Source organism: Ochotona curzoniae, unplaced genomic scaffold (assembly GCF_017591425.1).
Source record: "Ochotona curzoniae isolate NIBS_2020 unplaced genomic scaffold, NIBS_Ocur_1.0 scaffold_1037, whole genome shotgun sequence".
NCBI lineage: Eukaryota > Metazoa > Chordata > Mammalia > Lagomorpha > Ochotonidae > Ochotona > Ochotona curzoniae.
In genome coordinates, this window is record NW_024467083.1 from 31,557,770 (window position 1) to 31,574,168 (window position 16,399).

Below are 16,399 nucleotides of genomic sequence, written 5' to 3' on the forward strand. Positions count from 1 at the left end.
GAACTGACACCCAAGCGGGATGCTGGGGCTAACAGGAGGCCTACTGAACCACCTCATGAGCCCTGCAGTTTGGTTTCTTAAAACTGAACAAACCTTTTATCAGACAAACAAATTAAATATGATCATGCAATAATCACATTTCTTGTTAATTCATTCTCTCTTGTCTTATTCTGGTGCTTACAATAGAATGTATTGATTAGATCATGGTTTAGCTTCAGATTAACCATTTCACCTGGAACATAAGAAACTACAAACAGTATACCTCTTTCTTCTCCCTCTGATCATGTGCTATTATTCTAATGTGTTGTCCTTCTGTATGTTAAAAGGTAGCAATGCACTGCTTCCAATTTTGCTTTAAACAAGCATTCTTCAAGCAGGTTAAATGGTTATAAATCAAGTTCTTTTTTGTTTTTTTTTTTTTCCTCCAGGCAGTTTCCCTTTAGATTTCTCTTCTCCCATTCCAAAATTCCATTTGGCATCATTTCCTTCGTCCAGAGAACTTCTATTAACATTTCTTCTAGTTCACAATCTCCTGATACCTAATTATTTCTGCTTCAGGGGTCCAGAGGGAAAAAAATATTGATTTCATCTTCACTTAAAAGGCATACTTTAGTGAGTATAGAATTCAAATTGTTCTGACTGTTTGAAGTGCGTGAGGGGATGTTGCTCTTCTTGTTTCATGATTTATTTGTTTCTAGTGGGCTTTGCTCTTCTGTGTCTCTCCCTGTGAAGTGACTTGTGTGATGTGTCGGTTTTTCTCTGGTTCTGTGTTGTTATCATCATTTCTTTGAAGAGATGTTGCTCATGTATGCCTTGGTATGGTTTTTTAATGTTTCTTCAGCTTGAATTCATTCATGAATGTGTAATTGTGAGGTCCTTCACCCAGTCTTGAAAAACTTCAATAGCTTCCCTTCGATCCTCTCTGTCAGGAACTTTACATATTTTTATGTTAACTTGCTTAATACTCTCCCATATTCCACTGCAGATGTCCTGAGCGTCATTTCTACTATATGTCTTCAAGTATATTAGTACTTTATTTCATAATATCTAATAAATTAATCAACTTTTAAAAAATTTTAGGTAGTTTTCGATTGAAAACAGCTTTGTCATGGTTAGTTCTGTTGATCATGTTCAATATTTTCTCTAGCTTATTGAACATAGAGTAAATTTATAATATTATTTCAATGTTCTCATCTAATCTATTTTCTAAGTCAATTCAGTTTTTCTCTCATCACTGATATTTTATTATGTCTTGGCATCTCCAGCAACTTTTTTTTTAAGATTTATTTTTATTATTTTTTTATTGGAAAGGCAGATATACAGAGAGGAGAGACAGAGAGGAAGATCTTCCATCCGATGATTCACTCCCCAAGTGAGCGCAACAGCCGATACTATGCCGATCCGAAGCCAGGAGCCTCTTCCGGGTGCAGGGTCCCAAAGCTTTGGGCTATCCTCATCTGCTTTCCCGGGCCACAAGCAGGGAGCTGGAAGGGAAGTGGGGCTGCTGGGATAGAACCGGTGCCCATATGGGATCCTGGGCATGCAAGGCGAGGACCTTAACCACTTGCGCCACCGCGCCGGGCCCTCCAGCAACTTTTAACTGGAACACAGGCATCCTAAATTTTCTCTTCCTGGGTGCTGAATACTTTTGCATTCCTGTAAATTTACCTGAAGTTCAAGCTGCTAGGTTACTTGGTAAGTTCAATTCCTTTCGTCTTCTGTAAGCAGGTCCAGAGAGGCCTGTAATCCAAAGCTTACTTGTAACTAGAACAGACACATCTAAGTACTCTCCTGAGACAGTGCAAACGACGAAGTTACCCACTTTATATTCATGGCTCGTGAGAACAGGAAGTGTTCCTGGCCCTGTGTGTTGCAGAGATTATTTTCTTGCTGATCCTTTCACACGATTCTCCCATCGGGCCTAACTCCCTGACATGAATGTGCTGAGCAGTACTCAGCTGAAGACTCCAGGGAAACATTACGCAAAGCTGCAGGTTCTCTCCGCGTACTTTTCGGTTTCCTCTGCTCTTTTATAGCTTCTAGCTGCCTTGGCCTCCCAAGTCTTACTACTCAACTCAGGGAGAGTTCAAGTCCCATCTGCATTGGCCTCCCCTGCCAGTGTCCTGGGAAGTGAAGGGCTCACTTTGCTGAGTCTCCTCTGTCAAGATTGCTGTGCTCATTGTCTTCTATGACTAGCATCTAGACCAGGATCATTGTGAGTCACTGTCTTCTGTGTCTGGCATCTAGACAACCTCTGCACTCCTCTTCTTTAATGGAAGGATACCTCTGGAATATTCCACTTTGTCTTTGCCAGAACTAGTGGTTCACTAGTTTCACCAATCATTTGCTTTTGAGTATATACAATTGCTGTGTTCTGCATGATAGCTTTTAAACATTCAAATAAATTAGTCTATGCTGTGGTGCTTACAGCTTAGAAAGCCAAGTGAACAGACACAATGGATAAATAAATTGTGATGGTAGAAAGCGTATTTTTCCAACTGCAACAATCTAAACCTTGCTGCCAATACACCCTCTCTCCAGGAGTCCCTTTAGGCTCCTCCTTAAACACCTTGTCATGGATGAAAATGAAAGACAGGTACACGTGGCTGAGGCTTCTTATTATTAGTCTAGTTGTATGACTGAGTGTCAAGCCTCAGGAGGCTAACAGCAAGGTTGGAAGCTTTTACACTGTGGTGAGGAAGCACCTTGGGAAGCAGTGGGGGCAGCCCTGAGCATCAAGAGCAGTCATTTCAATGACAGAAAACTCAGAAAGGAGTCCTTGGATGTCGATACAGAGTTTTTCTACTGGGTCAATTGCTATTTGTTTAAGCACAGGCTGAAGTACTTAGGTTGCGTTGAGAACAACATATCAACTCTTTGTGAACTGTGAACTGCCACATAGTTACTCAGATTGTGCAATTACAGGTTAAACATAAAAGGTTGGACTTCTTGAATCTCAGCTTGGAAAAATGTTCCTTTCCCCCAGCTAAAGCCCCTCAACAGTTCCCTTCTTTCCCCCACTGCATAGCTCTCTTCCACTTCCACCTTTGTCTGCCTCCCAGAGGTAGACTGCAGGGCATCAGGGCCTGGTTGGGCTCCATCCTGTGGAAACACCAGGACTTGTTCCTCCTTCCCTCATCCCTGCGTGGTCTCACAACTGATCAGATTAGCCTGCTGCTTGGAGTGTCCTAACACCTGGGGCAGGGATGGTTGTGAATCATGCCAGGGCTGGAGAAGGGGGTGAAGGAGAATGTGCCCAGGAGTCAGAGCCAACGCAGGAGGAAAACAGGCTCTCCTTTTGCTCTTGGAAGCACTGGGCTGTTAATGGACAGAGTAAAACTGTATTACCAGCGCTGCCTGCTAAAGGAGAGACTAAGTAAGGGGGTAAGATTTTGGGTGGTTGTGATCTCATCCTTGTTTTCAAGGCTTCCTCTGTGGCCATCCCTTGCCTAGTCAGCAACACACATGAGCCATGCGGGGTTTGGGAATATATCCTCAGAACAAAGACTCCTAGTTTCAGCCAGTCTTTAGGGAGTCGCTGCTGAGACCTGACATCTCATGCTTTCCACAAAGCTGACCTAAGTGTGTCCTGATATAAAGGAGGAGGAAATCCTATGCCACCTGGGGTTGAGTTGGAGTTGAATGATGGCCAAGAATAGGGTGCATTGTCTTCTGTTTTCAGGTGCAGTGATTAGATATTAGAATTTAAATATTTTTAATGGGAAATTTCGTTCATATTTTCTGGCATGAAAAGACTCCGTTCTTGGGTAAGAATTTGCAAAGGTGAAATATTGGGTATGCTGCAGAGACCATGTGTCAAGGATAAGTTAGGCACTGAGAAAATTAACACCAAACAGTCTAGAACCTCACTCTTAAGAACTTCTTTTTCTAGAAAGCAAACGCACAATAAATAGGCTACATTCAAACAGCAATGGTGAGTGCTATCATGAGGCAAAGCACACTGTAGCCTGGGAGGATCTGCTTTAGGAAGGCCGGGGAAGCATCTCAGAGCCTGAGAAGCAATGGGAGAGAGGTATGGAGGGAGACAAGAGAAATTGAGAAGACAGAGAAAACAGTGTGATCGGCTTTGGTCTGTCCATCAGAAATAGCCTACTGCTGGAGGAAAGGGTTGTGAGCAGAGAGCAGAAGGTGGAGGGAGAGCCTGCAGCAGGCATTCCTCTGCTTAGCTGCTGCTTTCCACAGCAAACACATTTTGAAAGTTCTGTTCGTCCAACTGCTCCTAAGCCCTCTTTTTTTTTTTTTTGAAATTACTCCAATTGGTGTTTGTTCTTACCCCTGCCCTAGCCAGCATCTCTGCCCAGGTCACCACTGGCCTCAGGTGAGCCAATCCAATGATCATTCTTAGCCCTCATCTTATTTTAAAGCACTTAATTGACAAAAATTATATATGTTCAAGATGCACGTGTGATAGCTTGATACCAGTATGCATTGTATAATGATTACCATGTTCAAATTAACACTCCTGTCATCACTCATACCTTAGATTCTCGGGTCCTATTCATCTTATAACTGAAATTTGGACTGTTTGATCAACACCCCCTCCTTTCTCCTACCCCAATCCCTCTAAACCACCGCTTTACTGTTTCTATACATCTTTTTCAGATTCTGTCTTTATAACATTTGCCCCAGCTGTTCTTACCTCCTCCTCCACACTGTCTCTACTTGTCTTGCAGGACGCCCCATTCTCCTCTTGGGTTCAAAGCTTAGGGCCTGTTCCTTCCCAGTTTTCTTGACTTGTCCTCTCACATTTCCTTGATCAGTTCACACTGAGTAATTCAAGGGATAGTCCTTGAGTCTCCTCTCTTCTCTTCATATTATCTCCCTTGATGATTTCAGACTGGTTCATGACTTCTATGCATTTGTGTACCAATGATTTCCAAATTGATGTCCACTCCATGAGCCTCTTTCTGAACTCAGTACTTCCATCTCTCACTGCCTACTTGCCAGGTCTACTCAGATGTCCAATGGGTATCTCAAGACTTCGTAAGTCACTGTTAATCTTTCCCTCCCTGGATCTCCTTCTATTCTCTGATAGTGGCATTTCCACCCTTATAGCACTCAGCTCAAAAGCTTTCAAGTCCCTACTGGGTCTTCAATTATGCCTTATCTCTAATCTGTTAGTAAATCTTACTGTCGAAGTAAACCTTCTGCTGTCAAAGCAATTGACAGCCTGCCCACTGCTCCCTGCCTTTGCGATGATCACCCTAACTCCAAGCTATCGCTGAATTCCCATCAGGGGCAACTTTCCCTTACAGTTGTATTGGTTTCCATCCTTGCCAGAGAGATCTGAAGCTTCCCAATTGGGCTGCTGTAAAAGCCCAAGTTGCTACATGACTTCTCCCCACTGCCTACCTCAACCTTCTCACCTACTCACCTCCTCCCCCACTTGTCCTCATGCCAACCTCATTTGCTTCACCATCTTGCCATGAGGACTGTCCAACTGCCCCATTTAGAACACATAGCACCTCACTTTCCCAGCTCTCATGAGCTTCCTTCTTGCCACCTTTCTCTACATAGGATGTCATAACTTCTTTTTTTTTTTTTTGAAAAAAAGGGGGTGTTATTTATTTGAAAGGCAGACTTACAGAGAGAGGGAGAGATCTTCCATTGCTTGTTCACTCCCCAAATGGCCTCCATGGCTAGGACTGGGTCAGGGTGTCTGAATGCCCATCCAGAGTTGTTGGGCCATCCTCTGCTGCTTCCTGGGGTGCATTAGCAGGGAGCTGGGTTGGAAGTAAAGCAGCCAAAACTCAAAGCAGCACTCATGAGAGATGCACATGTCACAGGCAATGGTTCAACCTGCTGCGTCACAACCACAGCCGAGGACTTCTTAACATTTAATGTGCTTTGTATTTCAGTTATGTGTTTACTTACTGTCTACCTCCCACGCTGCAATGAAAGCTTTAGCAGGGCAGGGATTTTCACCTGTTTTGTGCATTGTCATGCCCTTGGGCCTGACAGGAAACTCAATCAACAATATTCAAGTGAAAAGTCAAGCTATAGAGCAGACGGTGGGGAAGTCATTTCTAGCAGACAAAAGAGAATCCACAAATGTCAGAGATCAGCAAAAGCAATGATGGGAGACTGTGAGCCTGGCACAGACCTGTCCTGACACTCTGTGCCCGCCCTCCCTTGAGACTCTGTGTTGAACTCTGTGACCATGAAGGCCCCTCTAGCATGAGCATTCTCAGTCTTAGATCCTAAGTGGGACAGGGAGATGGTTGTGGGGTATCCACACCAGAGTATCCCAGTGGTGCTATAGCAGAGAACACAGACAAGAGGGCAGGGTGAGGCCACGGCTGAGCAAGCAGGTACTCGCTGTGAGAGGAAGCCTGGGCTTGCCCTTCTCCCCCCAACAACACTCTGACCTCTCTCTTGCCTTCCTGCCCACCCCACCCCAAGCAGGTTTTCTGGTAAAACCTGAGTGACTAGAACAGCATTTCAGCTACACCAGCAGTTTCCAGTTCTCCCATCTTCCTCCAAGGCTCTTTGTGGGGACCTACTAAGACTTCAGCAACTGCCTTCCTTGGCAGACACCTCCTATCTTTAGTCATGCAGAAGACCCAAAGGTGACCCACTTGCTGACTGTGGGGCTACTGGGAGCCTCATCTCCTCTGTAGTGCATGCAGGATTACATGCCGGCGTGATGGGGGTGAAGCGTTTTGTAGTAGAATGTCTGTTAAGCAGCTGGCTTGCAAGTTTGATTTTCCCTACTTGAATTTACCCAGAGATGTTTTTTCCAAGTTCCCAGTCTGCTCAAAGCTGCATCCAGGCCTGCCTCCAGGTACTCACTTGGCATGGGGCTGAGTTGCCTCCATCTTATGGTTTCTGTACCTGTCTGTCTACCTGTCTGCACCAAACAAGGAGTGCTCTAACAAACAGCTGTCACTGCGTCTGCAGCTTGCCAAGATCAGAGGCTGTGTCTCCCTGTCAGACTGGGAGGCTTGCAACTTCGCCCAGCACCCTGGCCCAGCTGCAGCCTCAAAGATCAGCCTCGCACTGACTCAGCAATGGGATCTGGTTTGATAGCAGCTGGTGAACAGAATATCTGTGTGTTGGGGAGGAAGGAATCGGTGCTGTTCTCCCCTCCTGATCACATTAGCTCTTTGGGAAGCATCAAATAGCTTCCTGACAAATGGTCTGCAAGCACAGAGAATGCATGGGATCAGAAAAGAGCCTTGCAAGGCCGGCCAGTGGGGCTCCTCAGGATCCCAGCAAGATAAGGGCATACAGGCCCCTAAACTCCTGATGCTAAAAATGTCTCCTACATCAGGTGTTTCACTCTGATCCCCCACTAGGTGTGTGCCCCCTACCTCCACACGCACACACTGCTGCATCTAAGTGGCCTCTGCACCCAAGTCCAGGAATAATTTTGAAAGCAATTATGCCTCTGAAGGTGTCTGCTGATGCAGGATCAGATGCCCCCACCCTCACCCTAATTATCAAGGGGAAAGAAGGGAGTGGAGAGTGATAGATCAAGAGGAGCCCTGGCCATGACCCAGGCACAAATCTGCTTCCATTGATCTACCTGACAATTGGAATATCCAGAACAAGCAACATGGTTGCATTTGGTCCCTCTGCTTACCTACCTCTTTTCTCCCCCTTTGAAATGCCCTTGCCCCAATCGCCACCCCTGAGGGCACTGCCACTCCTTCTGTCTGCCCTTTATCACTCCATGCCCTGCCACCCTGGCTGTTTAATTCCTGCATACACTGCACAGTGGTTCTTCATCTGCCATGCTCAGTGTGTACAGTTGACAGGCCCTTTCCATTGTTCCTCTCTAGCCCAGAGTGTCTGAATTCTGTGTTCTCTTTGCCCTATTTCCCTGGATTCCTTTTCCCTAGTTGAATCTGGTCTCTAACCTCAGTTTCGTTTTTCCCCTGCACCTGCTTTTAGAAATGCAAACTCTAGTTGATTCCTCCATGAGCCTAACTCCAGGGGAATACAAACCTACAGACAGTTTTCTTGGAGTGTGAGAGGACTTGAACACACTATCCTATACAACACACCCAGAATAACAGCATGCAAGACTAAAAGGAACAGGAATGGAAAGGCAGGTTAACCTGGCTCCTAGCCCCATTCTGCTCCCAAACATCATAGGACTTTGGAGCTTCATGATTTTCATTGGAAAAAGAAAAAAATGAGAATGAGTTGAAGTTAACAATCAAAGACCTAGCAACTTGAAGACTATCTTCAGGCAAGTGACATACCAACAATTCTCCCAGCAATCATCTGGCACAATGCTGCAATGAACCAGCCAGTTCCTGCCGAGCAAATACAAAAATATTTGTAGCTGTATTTTACAGATGAACAAACTAGGAGTGACAGAGGTAACTTCCCCAGATAGTGAGACTTGGAGGTGGAAGTCAGGCTAAGGCCCACCTGACTTGCAAGCTGGTGCCCATCTTTGCACAGTAGCTCCCTGCAGATCATGTTAGGATGAAATAAACCTAACATCAGAAACGCACAGCAAGAGGAGCTGTCCAGTTCCAGGATCAACGAGGGTCATCCCAGGGACATTTCAGTGGTATGGGAAAGCTGGTGCTTCCCTCAGAGGATTGGCTCATAGGTTGGAAGATGTCCTTGAAGTGATTACATGGGATCTGTCACACAGCTCTGATGTTCACGTTTCCAGCAAGGCAGCTTAAAGGGGAAGGAATCCCCAGACTTAATCTGGGCACCTCGAAGCTCCAGCCCAGCTATGTCAGACACTGCTGGCCCCTGGGCACCTCACGTCCTCTCTACAGTCCCTCTCCAGGAGAGGGGCCTGGCCCCAACCCAGGGGAATGGGCTGTGCAAAGGGCCTTCTCGGTATGGAAAAACTTCTGTTCTCTAAGCTACTTGCAGGAACTAAATCTTATTTATTCACCATTCTCTCTAGAGTGCACACAAGGAGGACTTAATAAATATTGATAGGCTGAGTGCAACAACCACATGAACAGTTTCACCTTGTGACCTTGCTATCAGGCAAGGAAATATATATCCTTTTTTTATTGAGCAAAATTCATGCAACATAAAGCTAACTACTTTAAATGGGACAGTTCAGTGGTAATTCACACACACATCATATAACTACTAATCCTATCTAATTGTGTAGTCAACCCAGATGATAACTGCACACCTATTAAGTTTTTATACCTCCTTCATCCTTCCCTAGCCCCTTGCCCCTCAGGAGCCCTCACTCATCTGTTTTCTATCCTGAGTTGAAATTATTGATGATGATTATTAATAGTTACAATTGTGCTTGCTCAGAAAGACAGTGTCCCAAAGCATCAGGACTAATCAAGACACCTGGCATGCACTTTCCCAGGACTAGGACTCCTATACTCCTTCAGCTGCCTTCTGGTTCAAAAAATGAACTTCAAGGATTGTCATTTCATAACAGAAAGCCCTGGATAGGACTTCCCCTTTAGCCTGAGGAAGACCCCACGCCCACCCCCAGCAGCTCCATTTCCATTGTGAGTCTCTGCTCCTCCAAGTGACCAATAGTGACCTTCCACATCTATCCCAACTAAGTGCAAGGATCAGCATTAAAGACTGAAAGTGAGAGGCAGGTCAGGGAGGAGAAGAAGAGGTCAGAGAGGCAAACAGGTCGGCTCAAACAGAGCCACCCAGGAGCCCAAGAGCAACAACCAGTCTTCTTGTCCCTATCTTTATCTTGTTCTCCCTCTGGGCCACTGCTCTGGGCCTCCCCACCCCCTTCTTTCTTGCAGACAGGCACAAAAGGTGAGTGAGGAGCTGAGGTCAGGTTCAGCAGGCCCTGGATAAAGGCAAGAAGGATTCTGGGTGTGTGGGTGGAGCCAGTGCAAGTTACAGATTGATGGGTGCTGCCTGACACAGTGCCCCAAGGAAATGAAGGGGACCCTGGGGAGCAACTTCAGAGTGTGAGACCACTGCCAGGCCAGGAAGCAGCCCTGCACAGCTACCAAGGATGGGAGCACAAGGTCTCCTACCCCAACTCACTTTCCCAAGGCCACCTGCCCAACATCTGTTGCTATCCTCACTGCGCCCACTCTCTAGGACAGTAACTTGCCATCTCCAATGCCTTCTGCCTCCCCCCACAACCCAGCAATTCAGAACTGTAGCCTCACTCTGGAGAGACAGAATCCAGTCAATTTCTCTGGATAGAAATAGCCAGGGCCTGCTTGGCTGGGACAGAGCAGGGGTCAAGGGCTCTTGATGTGTCATGGAATATGAGGTCATCTTGATCACACTGGGCCAAGTCTGGCCAGCTGCCCAGACTCATCACGCAGGCCCCAGGGCCTATGAGGTCATGTTCAGTCACTGAGAGAATCTTCCCTATATGTGTGCATGCCTGCTCCCAAAACAGAACAACCTGAAGGCAAAATATGGGACCTTGAGCCCTAGAAGAATGAAGCCTCTCCAACCCTATGATGTGTACCTCTTACCTACACACACACACACACACACACACACACACACACACTCCGCTTCATCCTCTGCCCTCCTTCCCACACCCTAACTCTGCCCAATGGTCAAAGGCTCAGCTCACACACCATATGCTGACAGCTTTCATTATTCCATGAATCAGAGGGCGGTAGGCAGATCGGGTAGATACTGAGCCCCTGCAACCCATAAGACCGGTGTGACTTCCTTGAGCAGGGTCTGCTGCCCTGTGACTGACTGTCATGGGCCAGGGAGAGGTAGATTCCTCCTCTGTGAGGTCAGCAGCAGAGAACAAGGGCATTGGCGCCCATGTGGGGGTACCCAGTGAGCTCTACGTGGAGAGGGGTGCAGTGTGGAATGTACCTTCCTTGTCCCAGAAAGTGGTATAGACAATGCTGTACACAAGAGGCAGGGTCTGGTCCCTGAATGGGCTCAGGGTTCAAAATACTAGGAGAAGGTAACATTCAAAGGCCAGAAGCCTCTTGTGAGCCCTCAGTCATTGTTCCATGCTGGGCTGCAGGAACACAGCAAAATTAGTGCTGTAAATTGATCTGCGTGGGGCTACCGGAAAGAGGTCTTTTGAGAAAATGATGGAGAATCAGAACACGTTTCAAAATTAGCCCCAGAAATATGTTCTGTCTGTATATTATTCTAATATTCCTTTCTCAATTAAACTCTAAAGAAGAGAGTTTAAATAAATGTTGTCCATAAAATAAGCTATGAACCAAACATCAAAAAGGCAAGCTAGCATTTAGTTTTGTTTTACACAACATGTATATGTACACATCTACACACACACACACACCCAGCAACATGAAAATGTTTGATGGCAGTTATCCCCATCTGGTTAAACTGACTGTTCCTCCATCCTTCACTAATATTTACAGAGCACTTATTATAACTTGCGGTTTTGATGAGTTCTGGAGACGTAATGAAAAACAATCCAGGAATGGCTTTGTTCTGATAGTGATTCTTTTCCAGTGAGCGACATAGACAATGAACAAGTTGGCACAGCAGATAAAGTACCCCTAGATGGTTAAGAGTGGCATGAACTCCACTGGAGGATGATGCTTTAGATGAGATAGTCAGAGAAGCCTGTCAGGCGGGTCCCTGCATTATGCTGAGGTTGGAAGGCACCAAGTACCAGAGTCCTGGTGGGGAGCTTGTTGGCAGAGGGGAGCAATTATCAGTGCCAAAATAAGGAGCCCTAGACTTGTCCTTGCAACTAAGAATCCTCAGGGAAGTGGTCATACATCTATCAAGAGCAGAGATCACATCTTCCAGAGCCCTTGAAACCATTGCTTTTACCCCCAGTATACTGAGTAACGATATTGGGAGACACACAATTCTTGATCTGGCTTTCCACAATGGCTTACAGAAGGCTGTAGGAGGTTTAGTTCTTTACACCATCATTCACTTCCAAAAATAATGATAAAAACGAGTTTACCTTCATAAGAAAAAACAATAGGGCCATGGAGGGTTAAACCACTGTATGTGATACCAGCATTCCATATTGACACTGATTCCAGTCCCAGCTGCTCCATTTCCGATCCTGCTCCCTGCTGATGTGCCTGGGAAGGCAGTGAAAGATGGCCTAAGTACTTAGGCCCCTGCATTCCTGTGGGAGGCCAGAAGCAGCTCTGCACTCCTGGTTTCAGCCTGGCATGGCTGCTCTAACCATTTCAGAAATAAACCAACATATGGAAGACATCTCTCTTTTTCTTCTCTCTCTCTCTGCCTCTCCTGCACTCCCTCTCACCTCCCATAACCCTACGTTTCAAATAAATAAATACAATTAAATCTTTAAAGAAATGCACACAATTAATCCCATGCCTTTATATACTTGTTCCAGTTTCCTTGTCTGGATTGGTCCATGTTTTGGAGTTTCTATAAATACTCCTTACTTGAGAACTTTTGTAACTATGGTCTTGGATGTCAAACCCTTGGAACACAAGAGACCACAAAAGCTTTCTAAGTGACTTAAGCATTGATCCATGCTAACAGACCCACTAGACTGCCCTACAATCCCATCTTTCTGTGAAATGAGTCCTCCTGTCTTTATATCATGCACCCTGATCTGCACATTCCAGAGCAAAATACAACTTATTTATCCCTGACACTGGAAATGAGTTCCTCAGTCTAACAATGAGGGCAAACCCATTGAACAGATAGGTAAGTGAAGGTTCAGAATAGACATTTAGCTGGAGTCACAAAACAGTAAAGAGACCTCCCTCACCATTCTTACGTTGCTCACCTTCCCTGCACCCAGGTCAGGTGGGCATAACAGGAATAGCTGAGCCTCACAACCCTCTGGCAAGCCACAAGCTGTGTGACTCTGGGAAAAAGGGCCCTGAGGGGTTTGCTGCTTAAGATGTCTGTGATGAGTCAGAAAGGGGCTGGAGGAAGTTGACCAACTCATGTGGTGAAACCAGTTGATCACCTTCAACCTGGGAAGGAGGCCAGGCAGAGGAATGGTATAAAGGGTGTCCTGGCCCCTGCCCAGCTCAGCACTCCACAGGAAGCCTCTGCCTTGGTCCCCACCATCAAGTTGGTGAGTGTCAGCTGGCAGGACCAGGTGGGACTAGGGGCCTCCCACAGGCCAGGGTCTGTCTGGGGGTGGCCAGCCTCGGTTGGATGAGGGACAGCAGGGGCAGTGTGGAGTTGGGTACAGCGGGCTGTGTCTCCTTTTGGGGGGCTCAGGTCATGGTGATAAGGGATGTGTGCTGTGTTTGGGGATGCATAGCAGGGAATATTCCTCTCATGTCTCATCTTTCCTGACGGTCAGAAGCTGGGAGATTGTGTGTATGCGTGATCTTAGCTGGGGAGATGGGTGTAGCATCAATTTCTTTCCAAAAATTTCTATTTGGGCTGGGTGATGATGTTTTCCCCTTGTTTCTGGAGGCAAGGGGTATAGGAAAATGCTTGTAACCATAGGCTGTACTGTTCCACACAGTAAGTTTTCTCTTAAAGAAGCCCAAGCAGGGCAAGACCAGGAAAACTTGGTTGTATGCAACTTGAAAGAGCAAGTTCAAACTTTCTTTTTTTAAAGATTTATTTTTATTTTTTTTTATTGGAAATGTGGATATATACAGAGAGGAGAGACAGAGAGGAAGATCTTCCATCCGATGATTCACTCCCCAAGTGAGCGCAACGGCCGATGCTATGCCGATCCAAAGCCAGGAGCCTCTTCCGGGTCTCCCACGTGGGTGCAGGGTCCCAAAGCTTTGGGCCGTCCTCGACTGCTTTCCCGAGCCACAGGCAGGGAGCTGGAAGGGAAGCGGGGCTGCCGGGATAGAACCGGCACCCATATGGGATCCCGGGCGTGCACTGCGCCACCGTGCCGGGCCCAAGTTCAAACTTTCAATGACCTTCCAGCTGGTACTCTTATCTTATGCACAAAGATTGCAGCAGAAGCTCAGCCGGTCAGCTCTTGTGCTCAATAGGTACCTGCCAATATTACAGAGGAGAAATTTGAGGCTCAGAGAGACTAAGTGACTTTGCCAGGAACACCCAGCCTTTTAGTGGGAGATTTAGGTTCAGAATACATCATGTGATCTCATGACCTCTCAGGTCCTCTCTGGTGCAGGGGTCTTCCTCAAGACCTTCCTTTGTGACATATTCCCACAACTCATTTCTCTCCCTTGGTCAGTGGAGGCCAGAGATGAGGGTAGAGACAGAACAGGCAAGAGAAGATGTTTGGAATTTTTTAAGCAGCATGCAACTCCCCCTTGCAGAACTCTAGAGATAGTTCTCTTGGTTAACCCTGCCTGGGAACATAGAGGTTTCCAGAAAGATTTTTCTTTCCTCCTCTTTATTACCACCCTTCACTTGCTGCTGCTTCAGAGGAGTGATGGACAAAAGGGAGTGGGAGACTGACCCAAACAAGGGAAGACAAGGTACTACAGGTAATACTGCAGATTTTCAGGGACTATTCTAGTCCCTTTGCCTTCAGCCTTCTCCTCACATGCCTCTTAATTTTCAGATTGACCTACAACACTTTCCAAGATGTCCCAACAATACAAACTGCCGGTGACCCTCCCTACTGCCCTTTGTCAGGAGCTCCTCAAGACTTCTTCTCCTCCAGCTGGTTTCCAACAGGAGCAAACAGTGCAGCCAACTCCACTGCCTGCCCCATGCCAGAACATGTCCTCTGAACTTCCAGTGGAGGTCTCCTCAAAGCTTGAGGAGAAACCTGCAAATCCTGTGAAGGGGGAGCCTGAACAAGAGTGCCCACAGCAGGAAGGGCCTCAGGTACAAGAAGCACATGATGGGAAGCAGGAAGAGCCACCACAGGAGCCGCAAGTGCATGTGAGACATCAGCAGGAGGAGTCACAAGTGCAGGAAGTGCATGTGGAGCACCAGCAGGAGGAGCCACAGATACAGGAAGTGCATGTGGAACGCCAGCAGGAGGAGCCACAGGTACAGGAAGTGCATGTGGAACGCCAGCAGGAGGAGCCACAGGTACAGGAAGTGCATGTGGAACGCCAGCAGGAGAAGCCACAGGTACAGGAAGTGCATGTGGAGCGCCAGCAGGAGGAGCCACAGGTACAGGAAGTGCATGTGGAACGCCAGCAGGAGGAGCCACAGGTACAGGAAGTGCATGTGGAACGCCAGCAGGAGGAGCCACAGGTACAGGAAGTGCATGTGGAACGCCAGCAGGAGGAGCCACAGGTACAGGAAGTGCATGTGGAACACCAGCAGGAGGAGCCACAGGTACAGGAAGTGCATGTGGAGCACCAGCAGGAGGAGCCACAGGTACAGGAAGTGCATGTGGAACACCAGCAGGAGGAAGGCCCTCAGGTACAGGAAGTGCATGTGGAACACCAGCAGGAGGAGCCACAGGCACAGGAAGTGCATGTGGAACACCAACAGGAGGAGCCACAGGTACAGGAAGTGCATGTGGAGCACCAGCAGGAGGAGCCACAGGTACAGGAAGTGCATGTGGAACACCAGCAGGAGGAGCCACAGGTACAGGAAGTGCATGTGGAACACCAGCAGGAGGAGCCACAGGTACAGGAAGTGCATGTGGAGCACCAAAAGCAGTCAGAATCACAGGAGCCAGAAGTACATGAGAGACACCAGCAAGAGAAGCCACAGGAACAAGAGGTCCATGTGGAACTGAAACAGCAGCAGGAACAGCACGAGGAACATCATGGTGCAGAAAGCCAGGAACAGCAGCTTGAACAAGAGGAAACACAACGGGAGCAGCAGCAGAAGACACAGCTGGAACAGGAAAAGCAGCTCTTGGATCAGCACCTGGATCAAGAGCTAGCAAAGAGAGAAGAGCACATGTCAAAAAAAGAACAGGCCTTGGAGCAACCTGAATTTGTTTCCACATCCAGTCAGGTGCAAGAGGTATATCCAGTTCTGCCAGCAGAAAGAGAAGCTCTGCACCCCACAAAGCAGCTGCAGCAGAAGTAGGAGGTACAGCATCTACCAATATATTAATAACCACCCCTTGTGGCCCAGAGACCCTCAGATCATCCCACATAAGAGAACAGAGTTACTGGCCCCACCGACCTCAGGTCCCCTGGATCATGCCTCTCTTGTCTCTCTGATGAGCCTGGAAGAAGAGACAGTTATGACCCAGCACCCACCTATAGTGAGCACAGTTCCAACCTCAGGAGATTAGAGCCCCTGCCTGAGACACTATTGTTAGGAACTGACTCTACCCCTAGTATTATGTCTGAATCTGTGAATGTATATGCATAATAAATCCTGGAAGTTCTGGGAGCCTGTTATTCTCTGTGGCTTTTTTCCCCCTTTTAGCACATTAAAACATGAATATGGCCCAGTGGTTGCCTTGACTCTCTTGGCTAGTTCTCCAAAGAGGACAAATGTCCTGACCCTCCTTTCATTCTGTTCTCTAAACCACTGACTATATTCAAAAAACTTTTAAAAAATAAACCAACCAAATTAAAAGAAAATTCACTTATGCACCTCTAAGCAGTGTTTGCCAGCCATGAAGAGG

The 16,399-nt window shown here is 47.0% G+C and overlaps 1 protein-coding gene across 1 annotated transcript; it reads left to right on the plus strand.

The window, feature by feature from the left end:
* The first annotated feature begins 12,892 nt into the window (after nucleotides 1-12,892).
* Nucleotides 12,893-15,849, plus strand: IVL (involucrin). The gene is made up of 3 exons (XM_040999363.1): nucleotides 12,893-12,979; nucleotides 14,411-14,679; nucleotides 14,833-15,849. The coding sequence occupies exons 2-3, from the start codon at nucleotides 14,434-14,436 to the stop codon at nucleotides 15,847-15,849; spliced, it is 1,263 nt and encodes a 420-aa protein (XP_040855297.1). The 5' UTR covers nucleotides 12,893-12,979; nucleotides 14,411-14,433.
* Nucleotides 15,850-16,399: the final 550 nt, after the last annotated feature.

Excerpts from the sequence above, each read along its gene's own strand:
- IVL (XM_040999363.1), top strand. The coding sequence starts at position 14,434 with ATGTCCCAACAATACAAACTGCCGGTGACCCTCCCTACTGCCCTTTGT. Across the intron at positions 14,680-14,832 it reads CACAGCAGGAAGGGCCTCAG|CAGGAGGAGCCACAGGTACA; the intron begins GTACAAGAAGCA and ends GTGGAACGCCAG.